The 15,143-nt window shown below is 41.0% G+C and overlaps 1 protein-coding gene across 12 annotated transcripts in view; it reads right to left on the reverse strand.

Moving 5' to 3' along the window:
* The window catches only part of RNF145 (ring finger protein 145), a 106,902-nt gene that overhangs the window by 38,764 nt on the left and 52,995 nt on the right, over positions 1-15,143 (reverse strand). For 3 of the 12 annotated variants that reach the window (XM_065547020.1, XM_065547019.1, XM_065547018.1), the window contains exon 3: positions 6,572-6,791. In XM_065547020.1, the coding sequence (XP_065403092.1) occupies positions 6,572-6,755 (184 nt within the window). In that variant the 5' untranslated portion in view covers positions 6,756-6,791. Of the gene's footprint in view, positions 1-935; positions 1,004-6,571; positions 6,792-7,823; positions 7,950-11,038; positions 11,578-12,380; positions 12,704-12,804; positions 13,012-15,143 lie in introns of those variants that run through there. The other 9 variants (XM_073994686.1, XM_073994684.1, XM_065547016.1 and 6 more) reach the window with 9 other exon arrangements.

Here is a 15,143-nt window from a genome sequence, read left to right on the forward strand (position 1 = left end):
GTTTTAAAATTATACACAGTAATTTGTAATTAAAAAGCAAGACTAGTAGTATTTAATAATGATGACCTAGACCAGGTATAGTGGTGCACATCTATAATCCCAGCTACTCAGGAGGCTGGGGTGGGAGGATCACTTGAGCCCAGGAATTCAAGGTTATAGTGAGGTATGACTGCACCACTGCATGCCAGTCTGGGTGACAGAGCATGACCCTGTCTCTATAAAAAATAAGGGTTGGATGTGTTGGCTCACATCTGTAATCCTAGCACTTCAGGAGGCCAAAGCTGGAGGATCACTTGAGCTTAGGAGTTTGAGACCAGCCTGGGTAACACGGCAAACTCCTGTCTCTACAAAAAATACAAAAAATTAGCCAGGTGCGGTGGCACACACCTATGGTCCCACCTACTCAGGAGGCTGAGGTGGGAGGATCACATGAGCCCAGAAGGTTGATGCTGCAGTGAGCTGAGATCGCACCACTGCACTCCAATCTGGGTGACAGTGAGACCCCATCTCTAAATAAATAAACAAATAAAAGAAATGATGACCTATGGGAACAGACTGTGAGAACAGAAAAAAATAAAAAATAAATAAAAATGATGACCTGCTTAAAACAACACTGATGAATCTAATAATTTCTGCTATTTAAACATTATGGTAGTTGTAGGGTAAACACACCTGATAGCAGTAACTTAAGTATACACTGAGACTGACCCTGTAGGGAAAATGCACCTAAATGTGTGGTCCAAGCTAGCGAATCCAGGAGTGGCCAATCCAGAGATTCCTTCCTTGTCTATGAGGAACATCCGAGCCTCTGGTCCATCCTGTGGAACACTGGCCATATAGGGGATTGGGCTCTGAGTTTTGGGTTGAATGAAGGTTGTCAGGTGGAGGCTGTTAGGGAAAAGGTGCTAAGTGAAAATGCTATATACACTACATGCCTTTTTCAAGAGGTTGCAGTTCTTCTGTTCAGCCCACTGCCACTGGATTCTCTTCCCTATGTGTAAGCCTGCAAAAAAAAAAAACCCATGTCTGTTTTGCTGGCTCTGGGTGTCTTCTTCAGTTTCTTTAACCTGGTGTCATCCCCAGTGGAGTCCACAGGGGTTCAGCACAACAGCAGGACTGGAGGGAAGATGAGAGCCTGGATTATAACAGTGGCTTTGGGTATGGAGCTGCCAGTCAGCTATGAGATACATATTTAAATAGGTCTTAGTGGTTATCTACGGGTGAGTGGCTGAGAACAAGGAAGTGAAGATCTGATGTTTCTAGCTTGGGTAATCAAGAAGACAGCTTTGCTATTAAGACAGGAAAACACAGGAAGAGGAAGACTTTTGAGGTGAGAAAAAGGCGATGAGTTCAGTGACTGACAAGCTGAAATGTCCATAGGCTATTTAGGTGGAAATGTCTAACAAGTAATTCAAAATTCATTCATTCAGGGCTGGGCATAGTGGCTAATATCTGTAATCCTAGCACTCTGGGAGGCTGAGGCAGGAGGATCACTTTAGACCAGGAGTTGGAGACCAGTCTGGGTAATGAGACCTTGGTATATGCCTGTAGTACTAGCTACTCCAGCAGCTAAGGGTTACTTGAGCCCAGGAGTCTGAGACTGCAGTGAGCCATGATCACACCACTGCACTCCAACCTGGGCAAGAGTGAGACCCTGTCACGTACATACATACATACATATACATAAAATTCAATCATTACTGGGCACCAGCTAGGTGCTGGGAATACTGAGATAATAACCCCCTTCTTACCTTAAAGGAGCCCACAATCTATTAAACAGTTGGGAAAACAGATAAGCATATGGACCCTCAGAATGCAGCATAGTAATTGCTATGGTAGAGATGTGAACTGGTTCCATGGAATCAGAGAGGAAGAACATCAACTCCAGACTACAGTGGTCAAAAAGTAGTGAAGTGGAGACAGAGATTTGCAGCCCAAACTACGTAAGGTCACCCAAACAACAAAAGATTGAAATTAAACACAGATTGTGGGCAATATCAACACTTGAGAAGTCTAAAGTAAACAAATCAAAAGAATCAGAAGCAATGGTCAGAGAATTAGGAGAAGAATCAGGAAAAAAAACAACAACAACACTTTCAAGAAAGAGGAAGTAGTAAACAGATCTGTAAACACAGAGAAGTCTGTAGAATGAGGACATAAACAAGGCTTGAATTTTACATTTTAAGTCACTAATGAGTTTAGTGATGGTAGTTCCAATAGGATTTTCACATCCATTTCTTCCTTTCTAATTTCTACCTTGCCAGTTCTGGCTCTCATTACCTCTTGCCTAAAATCCTAACTGGTCTTCTTACCTCCAGTTTCTCACCTCCCTAATCCATCATCCTATAACACGCTGCCTAATCAATCTTAAAATGCAGCTCACCTGCTCTAAAATCCCCACTGAACCACCCCGACCTATAGAATTAAGCACAATCTCTACAATATGTATTCAGGACTCTTCACAAAAGTCCTATTCTACCTTACCAATATTACTTCTATTACTCTTTTCATATTCTACACTCCAAAAAACAGTGGACAGTCACTTCTCTTTCAGCAGAACCCACCCTGGAAACCTTCTAAGTTTGAAGACACAATTACATTCCATTACATACAAACTTTATTGCTCCCTACCTTAATTTTTAAGCTCCTTAATTACAAACAATTAGAAGATATAGAAGGAAAAACTTCCACTTACAATAGCAATAAAAAAGATAAAATACCTAGAAACAATAGATGTCTAAGACATATATGAAAAATCTTTAAAACACTCCAGAAGTACTCAAAAGAAATCTTAAACATAGTAAGGCTTTCTATGTTCTTGCATAGAAAAGACCTAGAATCCTTAAGCTATCTCTTCACCCTAACGTAAAAATTTAAAATAATGCAGCCAGGTACAGTGCCACACAGCTGTAGTCACAGCTACTGAGGAGGCTGCGGCAAGAGGATCACTTGAGCCCAGGAGTTCCAGGCCAGCCTGGGCAACACAGCAAGAGCCCACCCTCCCCACCTGCCCCCAAAATCAGTAATAATGCAATCTCAATAAAAAAAATCAAATGGGTTGCTTTGTTTTTGGAATGAGACCTAGACAATTCACATAGAAAACTAACCGTAAAAAAAAAGCTCAGAGGAGGAACTGAAGGGACTAACCCTAACAGACAGTAAAATATAATCTAAACCTTCAACAAACAAGACAGCATGTTAATGGTTCACTAACAGGCAGGCAGACTAAAGGAAGAGAAGTTGAAAAATGAAACAAAATATAGGAGAATTCAGTATATAATAAGAAAAAAATGGACTAAACAAATAGGTGAAGACTACTGTGTGGTTATCTAGAAAAAATAAAATTATACCTATAACACACTATTCATACAGATAAATGAAGCAAAGATTGAAATGTAAAAATAAAACCACAAAAATAGTAAGATAAAACACAACAGAACTTGTTATAAACTCAAGAATAAAGAAGGCTTTTCTAACTGACTCAAAATACTAAAGTTTAAGGAAAAAATGATAAATTCAGTCACAAAAAGCCTTCTAAATGTCAAAAAAATAAACAAAATCACTGAGTTGAAACTGGAAAAACTATTTTCAACTTATAACAAAGGATTAATTTCCCTAATGTATACCAAATTCCCACAAATTGGTAAAAAAAAAAAAAAAAAAAAAAAACCTCACAGAAAAGTGGGCAGGGGATATACACTGACAACTCTCAGAAGAGAAAATACAGGCTTTTCTTAAATATGTGTATGTTCAATTCATTCATAATAGAAATGCAAACTAAAACCACATTGAGTTAAAAAAATCAATTTTTCCACCTACTGGAGTAGCCAAAATATGTGTGGTAACAGGCTGTTTTGATAAGAATATAGGATTGTAGGCACTCTCAACCACTGTTTTTGGAGATACAAAATAGTAAAACCCTATGGAAAGTACTATCTGTCAACACTACAAATATATATAAGTTAACCCTTGAACAACATAGGTTGGAACTGTGAGGGTTCACTTAAACGTAGATTTTTTTCGATCAAACTCTTATGGAAAATACAGTATTTGCAACATGCAAAACCCACATATACAGAGGGCCAAGCTTCTGCATACATAGTTTTACCAGGTCAATCGAGGGACCTGAGTATGCGCAGATTTTGGTATACGTGGGCATCCTGGAACCAATCTCCAGCATATACTGAGGGACCACTGTACTCTTTAACCCAGCAACTTCACTTCTAATAACTTAGCCCCAGGTTATATTTGTACATGTTGAAATTATAGTTATACAAAGTTATTTAGCACAACACTGTACAAAATAGCAGAAGGCAGGCTATCTAAAATGTCCACCAATGGAGTAATTAGTTCAATAAATTATGGTATATCCATATGAGGATACTATGCCAATGTAAAACGCAATTGGGAAGAGGAGAAATGAGGCCTCAACATTTACTCAGAGTCTTTAAGATCCGGCAGACTGCCATCATAAGAAAAGAGCACAAGATTCTATTTCATAAATATCTAAAAGCAGTAGTTATGGCTCCACATACACCACAAACAAACAAAAACCACGATTCAAAACCATGTATACCATGCTAACATCTGTATAAAAAGGGGGGAAACATATATTTTTTATATTTACTTATATATACATAAAAATATCTCTAGAATTATACAGAAGGAAATAAAAGCTACGCAGCGTTCAGAGTGAGAAATCAACGAATGAGTAACAAGAGATGGAAGGGAGATACTTTTCATTAAATACTTTTTATGCTTTTTGATTTCTGAATATAAATACATTATCTATTTTATTAAGGTGAAATTTGATTTGTATTTGAGGGTGAAATTCTGTAAACAGTAGCATTATATAAACACTATGTAATATTTTGACAAAGGTAACGCCAACCAAAAAATTGTTTAAGCTGAAAATATCTGTTCATGCAACCACTGAGCTTACTCTACTTTGGTATGGAGTAAGTGTATTTAAGATGGCTCAACTGAGTTTCCAAAATTATAAACCAGATTATGAACTTCAATTGTACTAGAACACATTCAATTTCTAAAATTAATATTTCTGGTTATCAAGCAGCTGTTTTTATAATAAATAGTTCAACCTATTCAGAAATAATATATAAGCACATTTTTAAAACCACAGTATGTATGACTTTGCTGATTAAGCTAAAAAGCTAAGCCAAGAACCCAATTGTTCTACAACTGACCGGAATTACTTTCCATAAATTGGCTAACATACAAAGCCTTTCATAAAAGGCTGAGAATTATAGTGTTTTGCAACATAAAGTAAGTTTCTCATTTCAGAGACTTTCCCAAGGTAGTGCCATTCACAAAAGATGAGTTTACTGAACTGAAATGTTTTGTTTCTAGTGCACCGTCTTTTCTACTACATCATATTTCTTTCCACAACAGCTTATCTCTTAAGGATGTAAGGGCAACATTCTCAGGGCTGTTTTAGAACCCAGAAAGTCCTTTTATAGATAAAAATAAATCTCAGAGAGCCGGGCGCGGTGGCTCACACCTGTAATCCCAGTGACGAGGCGGGTGGATCACGAGGTCAGGAGATCAAGACCATCCTGGCTAACACGGTGAAACCCTGTCTCTCTTAAAAATACAAAAAATTAGCCAGGCGTGGCGGCGGGCGCCTATAGTCCCAGCTACTTGGGAGGCTGAGGCAGGAGAATGGCGTGAACCCGGGAGCTGGAGCTTGCAGTGAGCCGAAATCGCATCACTGCACTCCAGCCTAGGCGACACAGCGAGACTCCATCTCAAAAATAAATAAATAAATAAATAATAAATCTCAGAGAGACAAGACAACTCTTCATGACTTTATAAAAGATATACGTTGTGATGGGCAACTCTAATAATAAAATATTAGCAAAACCACTATAGTACCATTCAAACTATGTCTGGAACTCTGCAATCACAACATTAATAAAATACATTGCTATACACATTACAGATAAACCAAAACTTAACTTAAAAAGGAAGGATCATGACTTTTATTCTACATAAATTTTATCTGTTTCATGCTTGTATTTCTTGACTTTAATTTCTTTAATCTCTCATAATTATTTTTACCATTAACCCCACAGGGTATCAATGATAGTTCCATTTTTCTTGAAACGGGATTCAAGCAAAAAAAAAAAAAATTACAGTTCCAGAAGGATTTTTTTATGGAACAAAATATTATAGTATCATTTCCCACATTTCATTTAACTGAACACTGAATTACTACCAAACTCCAAAACAAGGACAAACTAGAAGGGTCCAAATGTCTCTAAAAGTATTTCTTATTGTTTATATTTCATCATATTAAAATCTAAAATGTTTTCTTCTGTCTTCCAGTTTTATCCAGTAAAATAAATCCAATACTGCCTACTTTCTTGTAGCCTTAATAATTCATGTGCAATGGTAAGACAAAACTATCAACAAGATTCATAAGCACTCATCAATAACTGTATCACTATCATCTTAATGAAAATGAACTTCATTTTACCCAAATCCAAAAATATATTAAGACATAAATCAGACTGCTCACTATAAGATCAGAAAACGTGATGTAGACACTCACCTACATAATGCATATTAAGAGCCAAATACTTATACTGGAAAAGAGGGTTATTACTAAGGCTACTTCTTTGGATCTGCTGGAAAAAGGAGCTGACATCCCATCTGTACAGGACATCCAACAGCATGATGCTTGGCACCCTCAGGGCCACATTTAACACTGCCTCCAGTTTCTCCTTTGCAGCCATGTTTTCTTTTTTTCTTTTTTTTTTCTTGGAGAAGACCTAAAATTCAGAAGACACAACATATAAAAATAAAAAGTCAACACAAATAGCTGTTAGATATCCTTTTATGAATCTAATAGGTTGTCACATACTGTACAAAACTATGTGAGAATGCATAATACTACTTCTCAGCCACATCTACTATTTTTAGATAGTCATGAAATAACCTCTGTATTGTGTTTTCACATTGACCCATTCAGTTCTGCCCAATCTTATAATTCTGATTAAATGTACTGGCCTCAAAACTAATATTTTAAAAGGCCACTAACTCCAAGTCTAGGAACAAAACACTCTGTAAGACTACTGTAACTTGTATACAATTAACTTGAAAAATTCACTCACTCCAGTAAAACTCCGATTTATGTAGCTCGTAAAAGGGTGAATTTTGAATATTTACGCTATGAAAAAGCCTAAGAAACTCAATAAAAACTTGATGACTGCACGTTTAGTTTGCAGCATCTTGTACTCTATGCTTTTCCTTATTCACCTGCAATCAAAATTGAAGGGATAAATTTACAATCCAGAGAACTCATGATGTAGATACAGGTAGAGGAAACATTATTTACAGTATCATTTCCTTGAATCTTTAAAGTTAAATATGGTCTAAAAATCCCATAATCTGCCTTTAAAGTGTTCATCAAAATCTTCCCTTGATATATAGATAACCAGGCACAGCACATGGAAGAAGCCAGGCATTGAGTCTGCAGCCCCTGTCTCTGCATACACCTTGATAAGTAGTGAGAGGGGGGAAAAAAAAGGAGGAAATGAAAGGCAGTTATCAGGACAATTTACTATTTAAAGGGACAATTCAATGCCATACTGCTTATTATGGTAGAGCTTCAAATTAATCCAAAAAAATACAAAATAGGGCAGACAAGGCGGGGCACAGTGGCTCACGCCTGTAATCCCAGCACTTTGGGAAGCTGAAGCAGGCGGATCACGAGGTCAGGAGTTCGAGATCAGCCTGGTCAATATGGTGAAACCCTGTCTCTACTAAAAATACAAAAATTAGCCAGGGATGGTGGCGCACACCTGTAGTCCCAGCTACTCAGGAGGCTGGGGTAGAACAGTTGCTTGAACCCGGGATGCGGAGGTTGCAGTGAGCAGAGATCATGATACTGCACTCCAGCCTAGGCGACTGAGCTAGACTCCGTCTCAAAAAAAAAAAAGGGCAAACAAAAGTAGGTAAAGAATAATTTAAAGAGTAAAGATAATTCTGGATTGTTGGCTCTGACAATATCCTTTTAAGAATTTTGCTGAGAAAGCTAAACACATTTCCAGCTTTGGCAGTAATTTCAGACATGACAGGACAAATGAAAACATTTATTTCTGCAGGAAATTATAGTGACAGATTGCTATGCTATGGTTAAATATTTGTCAGTATTTCCATCTTACCCTCCAATTTTCATAACTTCCTAGTTCAGATAGTTAAAAAGCTAAAGGCAACCTCACTTGGCACACTATTAATAAAAGCTTTTCAATAATCATGTCAACCATTCCCATAACCCAAATATTTTATATATATAGCTACCAATAATATAGACTTAACATTTTTATAGATAAGTACTGCAATTCTGATTATTTCACATGAACAAGATCATTTTCATAATTTTCCTACGTAAGAAAAAATATTATTGTGAAAATCAAAACTAAATATAATGTCCTAAGGGGGAAAAATGCACTGAAAAATAAAATCTCTAATCTTTAACATTTATTGCAAACCACATCACTGAGGAATCTAAATTTCTCAAAGCCCATGATATAATTATTATTTTTTAATCCCAGGAAAAAATACACCAAAATATTCACAGAAATTGTTGGTAAAGAGTTTAATGCATTTTAATGTGTATAAGCCATCTAGATAACTTCAGGAATCACATTGGAAATACTTACTTTAGTGAGCAAACTGATAACCCAACACCCTCTTGGGAATTTATTTCAAAGTAACATGAATAGATTTTCTCACAAACCATCACCCACCATGTGAAAATCACCACGTACTGAGATGACAGTATTACTGACAGTCTTTATACTGCAATCGAAAAGTAACTATTTTTCTATATTCTGGAATCCAATATACATCATTACCTCTGTTTTTATAAGTAACAAGGGGGGAGGAGCTATTACTGATTTAACACTCGTAGCCCATATTTATTTCATTTGATTTGGAACCTTTCTCTTTATTCAATGCTTTGCTATTTTAAAATGTGCCCATTTTCACCATTTATTGTGGCTCCTAAACAGGTAAGAAGAAAATTTAAACTAAACAAATAACTAATCCTGCTTTAGAAATCAAGGTCTGCTGGGAAAAAAACCTCTCTAATCCGTACAGAGGATCATCTCTATTACAAAAGTCCATTAGCAGAATGGTACATGTTCCCTCTTTATTTCCACCCACCACTCCTGCCTAACAAATATAGTAAGAAACAGAAAACAGGACATATTTCTATTTCCATAAAGAGAAAATACTGGGTTCTGAAAGCTGTCAATAAAGAATAATATCCAAGATCCCCAACTCTACTACATAGTCAACTCGAGACTGAAATGTTTTTAACAAGGACTTTGGATGGAATTAAGTATGTCCATTTAACAATGAATCTATTGCTTACTAAATGTTTCGTTTATTTCTATACGTGAATGTTATTTTAGCAAGTCAGTGGCAAGCTGGTCATGTATAAGGGCACTGAAGAAACAAATTTAATACATGGAAAATCAAAGAAAAAAACTCCAAAACCTTATCACTTTGAAACTTTGTAAAAGAGTGCATGATAGTTACCATCACAAATAGGTACTTTACACACTTTAGCACCACACACTAAACCAACATCAAAACAAAACTGTAAAATATTCGTCTTCTTTGCAAGTACTTGCAATTACTCATATCACTGTATCATACAAACACGAAGTAAAATGGAGCCTTCTCTCCTGATCTGGAGAATACCTTTATAATGTTATCCAATTTATCTTGTTCCAGATTTACTGTCAGACAGGACTAATCAGCACATTCTAAAGTACAGGGGAGCTCAATATTCTCTTAAAAACAAAATAATACCAAATAATCCTAGAAAATAAGCAGGAGAGCTAAAAACAGAAAAAACCGAAAGGTTTAACACACCCAAAGCCAAATATATAAACTTCCTATACTGTTTTATCTTCCATGCAAGATTTTAAAATTTCCTCCTTGAACTTTGAAAGGAAAGTAATACTTCAACATGATGTCTCCGCAGGTAACATAAACTAAATGTGACTCAAACTTAAAGATGTTTTACACAGTAAAACCGCCAAAACCAAAAAAAAAAAAAAAAAGCCTTTCTTTCCAAAAACCACAAGAGAGGTTCAACAAATGCTAACCAAAAAGGGAACCTCAACGAGTTCATTAAATGACTTTCTCAGGCTTCGAAGCAGCAATCGGTACTTATGAAAACAGTAATGTCTTGTAGAAGTATAATGTTGTGCGATTTACCATTCAAATTTTGGGGTTAAAAAACACAGGAGGCTTCACTCCACACTTTCCTGAAAATATGGGATTTTAGTTTTGAATACGAAGACAACATACAAATCGTCCTGAATAAGAAAAATGTAGGTTTTTAAAGTCACAGCTAATCTCTGAAGAACTGTGTCAAATAAGAGAAATGAAAGTTTTTCATTTCTCTTATTTGACACAGTTCTTCAAAAAAAAAAAACAAAAAACAAACAAAAAAAAAACTCACACCTCCGAAACTCTTTTTTTAAAAAGACAAAGAAAAAACAAGAATGACACGTGACCCAACTTAAAACTATTCAGTACAATACTTCTACACCTTCCCCCAAAACAGAAAAACAAAAATCATCATCCACCATTATCTCCTTTCTTTCTCCCAACCAGTTAAAAAAAATTCTACCATCAACTAAAATTGATCTTAAGAAAAGCAAATTTTCGGGCTGTCCATCTGTTAGGATGGTAGGCCTCATTGAAAACGTTGAGAGCACAGAGATAGAGCCTAAAATTCTAAGTAAAAGCCCAGAACTGAGATATCAGGAAACAGAACGCATTTCTTACATAAGCAATGGCACATGTTTTAAATATAGCTGGTCCTCCCCACTCCCACTCGTTGCTAGCTAACTTTGTATGTACCTGATCTCCACATAAACTACTAGCAATTCTGTGGTTTCTAATCATCTCCAAAACCGCAAAGACACGGAGTCCATTCTGAATACAAAGGCCATCTTTCAACTTAAGGAACAGAGAGAGGAAATAAAACTGCTACCTCTGCCATTGGGCGCTCAGCCTGGGTCACGACTGCAGCACCGACAGCTCATTCTTTTGGGCATGATTCAAGATTCAGTAAAACTGCACACTTCGTATTTTAAAAAATAAAAAGACACACAGCCCTCTCCTTCCCTTTCAGACTAGTTTCCTGTTTACTGCAGACTGCGACGCAAAGCCATCCATTAATCTTTGATGCCTGCTCACTGCACAGGCCCCTTCCTCTCTCCCCGCACCTCCTCCCACCACGCCTGCTGATCTCAGATGCGTTTGAACTACAGTAACCCCAACCCAGCTCGCGGCAAGCAGGCAGCGCAGCGGCAGCAGCAGCAAGCGGGCCGCCGCCGCGGGGCTAAGAGATTACGTTCAGCAAAAACTCTGCCAGGAAAGAGGCTCGGGAGCTCCCCTCCTATCTCGCCAACGGTGCTGACTGTGTCGCGCCACGCCACGTACCAAAAGGCTCGCGAAGAAAAACGCGGGCGAAGTTCAGCATCCCCGAACAGAAAGCGAACTCATTCCAGAAGGGGGGTTAACGGGTCTGAGGGTCCTCGGGTAGGGAAAGCAGAACTGGAGGGAGAGGACAGAAGGGATGGCAGCGAGAGAGGAAACCACGGGGACAAAAAAGAAGGGATGAGCAGCCCTCTTACTATAAAAAGGGACTGATGGACGGGATGCAGAGCAATGGGTTCCCCCTCGAAGAATGGATTGGCAGGCCCTTCCGCACCCCCAAACAACCTCGCACCACCTGAAAGCGGGGAGCTTGAGTTTGGGGCTGCGTAGATCAAAGAAGGGTAAGACGAAGAGAAAGAGGGAGGGGAGGCTGGAAGCAAAGTGAACAAAGAGGCAAAAGAGGCAAAATTGGAAATGGAAACGAGAAAGGGAGCTGGAAAGGGGCCGCTCTGGAAGGCTCTTGAAAAAGGCCTAGAAATGGGATGCTGGGGAAGCAAAGGGGGAGAGCCCCGAGGAAGGGCATCTCAGGAATGTAAGGGACCTCTCCAGCCCTGGAAAGAGGAAGGGATGGGAGGGCGGGGAGGCGGCGGCCGAGGCCCAGGAGCTGGAGCAGAGGGGGCTTCGCGCGGGGCCCGGGAGGGGAGACCAGGGTCGGAGGAAGGCGAGGACGGCGGAAGAGGCTGGAGGAGGGGAGGGAAGGGTGCTACAGGTGAAGAGGGGATGTGGACTCCTCCGAGGCTAGGGAGAAGAGGGAAGTGAAGCGAGATAAAAAGAAAGGAGCGAACAGGGAGAAGAGGAAGGAGCCTGCGACGCGATGGGGGAGGGGAGGGAGGCCGTGGGAAGCGGCCGGGGGGCGCGGGGATGGGAAGGGGCCGGGCGGGCGGCGTGGTCACCTCAGGCTGCGGACTCCCTCCCTGGGGAGCGGTGCTGCCGGCGGGCGGGCTCCGCAACTCCCCGGCTCTCTCGCCCGCCCTCCCGTTCTCCTCGGGCGGCGGCGGCGGGGGCCGGGACGGCTCGGCTCACAGCGGCGGCTCTTCTGCGCCGGGCCTCGGATGCTGCTTCTGGGGAGGCGGAGGCAGCGGCAGCGGCAGCGGCCCGGCCCGTACGGTCACCATCGTCCGCTGCACTAGGCGCTCGCGGGCCGAGCCCCTCAGCAGCCGGCGGCGGCGGCGGCCATGGCCTCCTGCGTTCGCTCCTCCCGCCCCCGGCGCTCTGCGGCGGCCGCGGCCCGGCTTCCGCACTCTGCGCCTGCGCGCGGCCCCGCCAGCGCGGCGCGCCCCTCCCCCGCCCCTCCCGCGCGCGCCCGCGCTCACTCACAATCGCGCCCGCGGAGTGCTTTCCGCACCGCCTCCGGTGCGTGGGCGGGAGACATAAGCCTCGCCAAATTGGTACAGCCCGGCTCCGGCGGCTATGGAGAGGCGTCCCGCGGCGACACCTGTACGCGCACTGTGACACGCGCCATTCTGACACACGTGCTCTCTCACTCCCAGACACCACGGGCCGCACGCGCTCACACCCACACTCACCTGCAGGGACCACGTGGGAGAATTTGAAGGCCTGATCCTGTCCCGGTGCCTTCGCTGTAGCAACGATGCGAAAATTCGTTTTAACCCCGTCACTGACTGGACTGACTAGACTGTCAACTCCTTGGCGTCTGGTATGGCTCAGCGGTGCTCAGCACCGAGTGCAGGCACTCAGACCCCTGCGGAGTCAGTGAGTGGATGAATGAATGTATTGGAACTGTTCCCTGAGTATCTGTAACAATTTTGATCCCATGGTTTGATACAAAGAATTTTATTGCAGTATGAAACCCGGTCTTGGCCTAAGATTCAAAACAGGTTAATGTATATTTTCCCCTCCCCAAAGTAGAGGAATTCCACTTTTTCTGTCTCTGTGCCAGTCTCTATCACAGATGCACAATCCTACCCTAATTTAAATGTCACCACCTTTTAGGGCAGGAACTGTTCCCCACAATACATAGCCTGAAGCATATTGTGTGTTTACACAACGACAGTCTTCTGGGCTTGACAAAACTTATCATACCCCTGGGCTTGACAAGACTTCTCATTCCCCGTTTGTCTGCCACTGCCTCACCACGACCTTCTGCAACCCCCACTTCTATCTCCCCTGTCTTCCACCACCACCAAAACCCCTCCACTGTTTTTCGCTTTCTCTTTTCGTTAGTTCCTGGGGAGCCAGTTGCTATGAGAACCTAGCCTGGCCTTAGATGTTGAAAGAGCCAGTGGAAGATACACACCCAGTGATGGGTAAGATGTTGCAACTATACAGGGTCATGCTGAAATTGTGAAGCCTCAACTTCTTCATGTGCAAGAGAAATTAATGTACTGTAATCTCGATGTCTGTGTTGAGGACCCTCCTTGAAAATTCAAGTCTCTGGCCTCTGTTCTTTGAATGGTAAACCCCCAATTCTGAACACTCTTGTATCTTGCTAAAATTGTGAAAGCCAGCTCTGTATTTAGAAAATGCAACCCCTGGAGGTATCAGTCAACCAAACTCAGAGTAACTTGCCTTCCATTAGTTTGAAAGCTCTGTAGGAATCAAGTGTTTAAAATGTGTGGGAATTGTGTACATAACTCACTATAACCACCTTTCATCCAGGTGCCTCAGACTACTTCACCATAGTCATTAAGCCTGTTACATACCAGGGAGGCAGTTCGTGAGTCTCTTTATCTAGCCTAGTAAGTAAAAAAAGTACAGAGGCCACATGAATAATGACTGGAATAGGAAATGGACCAAGATAGCAAGACCTTATCCCTTGATCCCCTCCCTGTTTTAAAAACTTTGCATCTGACTGAGTCAATAAAACCTAAGGCCAGAAACAGATTACAAAGAAGTCAAATGAACATAACACTAAATTCTAACTTGATTTGTTATTCTTGTATAAATGGCAGAACCCTGAAAATGTGATTCTTACAAGAAGTATGGTTGCTGGATTTGCGTGGTTTTTTGTTTGTTTGTTTGTTTTTGAGATGGGAGTTTCACTCTTGTTGCCCAGGCTGGAGTGCAGTGGTGTGATCTTGGCTCACCACAACCTCCGCCTCCTGGGTTCAAGCAGTTCTCCTGCCTCAGCCTCCCGAGTAGCTGGGATTACAGCCATGTGCCACCACACCGGGCTAATTTTGTGTTTTTACTAGAGATGGGGTTTCTCCATGTTGGTCAGGCTGGTCTCTAACTGGATTTGTGTTTTAAATAGAGGAGAGGCCTACTTCAGCTCTTACCTTTCCTTTTTTTAAAGTGGGGGAAATGGCTTCAAAGCCCTGTAACCCTCACTATGAGTATTCTGGACTTGTAAAAGCAGGAAGAAGTCACATGTCTTTTTACCTTTTAACTTAATAGCAGCTGCCTGTAAATGCTGAAGTTCAAAACAAGTAAAGAAAATTACTCTGGTAATGAAAGGGTTACTGCTATTATAGTGCTGCTAATCCAGTTATGGGAAAGCTCCACATTGCCAGAAGCAGGTAATCAAACAGAACTAAAAAGAAACGCAAAAGAAAAAAGACGTGGGGGTGGGCCGGGTGAAGAGAGGGCAGCTCAAATAAAAGAGCTCAATCAAGTGTAGAGGAAGTACTTTCTTTTTTTTTTTTTTTTTTTTTTTTTTTTTTTTGAGACGGAGTCTCACGCTGTTGCCCAGGCTG

This window comes from Macaca fascicularis, chromosome 6 (assembly GCF_037993035.2).
Source record: "Macaca fascicularis isolate 582-1 chromosome 6, T2T-MFA8v1.1".
NCBI classification, from domain to species: Eukaryota; Metazoa; Chordata; class Mammalia; order Primates; family Cercopithecidae; genus Macaca; species Macaca fascicularis.